Here is a 312-nt window from a genome sequence, read left to right as displayed (position 1 = left end):
CTAGAGAAGAGACTGCGGCAACGGCTGGAGACAATGTGCAAGGTGAGGAGACAGAAAGGAGACAGAGAAAAGAGACAGAGATAGAAAGGAGACAGAGAAAAGAGACAGAGATAGAAAGGAGACAGAGAAAAGAGACAGGGAAAGAAAGGAGACAGAGACAGAAAGGAGACAGATATGGGAAGGAGACAGAGAGAGAAAGGAGACAGAGGCAGAAAGGAGACAGAGACAGAAAGGAGACAGAAAAAGAAAGGAGACAGAGACAAAAAGGAGACAGAGAAAGAAAGGAGACAGAAACAGAAAGGAGACAGATAT

General features: G+C 44.9%; 1 protein-coding gene across 1 annotated transcript in view; it reads left to right on the top strand.

Moving 5' to 3' along the window:
• Nucleotides 1-312, top strand: part of EMH_0041340 (tRNA delta(2)-isopentenylpyrophosphate transferase, putative) — a gene marked incomplete at both ends in the record, with an annotated part of 3,954 nt that overhangs the window by 916 nt on the left and 2,726 nt on the right. The window contains one exon of the mRNA XM_013495612.1: nt 3-42. Coding sequence (XP_013351066.1) covers nt 3-42 — 40 coding nt within the window. The remainder of the gene's footprint in view (nt 1-2; nt 43-312) is intronic.

Source organism: Eimeria mitis, genomic scaffold (genome assembly GCF_000499745.2).
Source record: "Eimeria mitis Houghton genomic scaffold, Emh_scaff1665, whole genome shotgun sequence".
Lineage (NCBI taxonomy): Eukaryota > Apicomplexa > Conoidasida > Eucoccidiorida > Eimeriidae > Eimeria > Eimeria mitis.
Note: the sequence above shows the minus strand (reverse complement) of the source record. Positions and strands in the feature narration are given on the sequence as shown.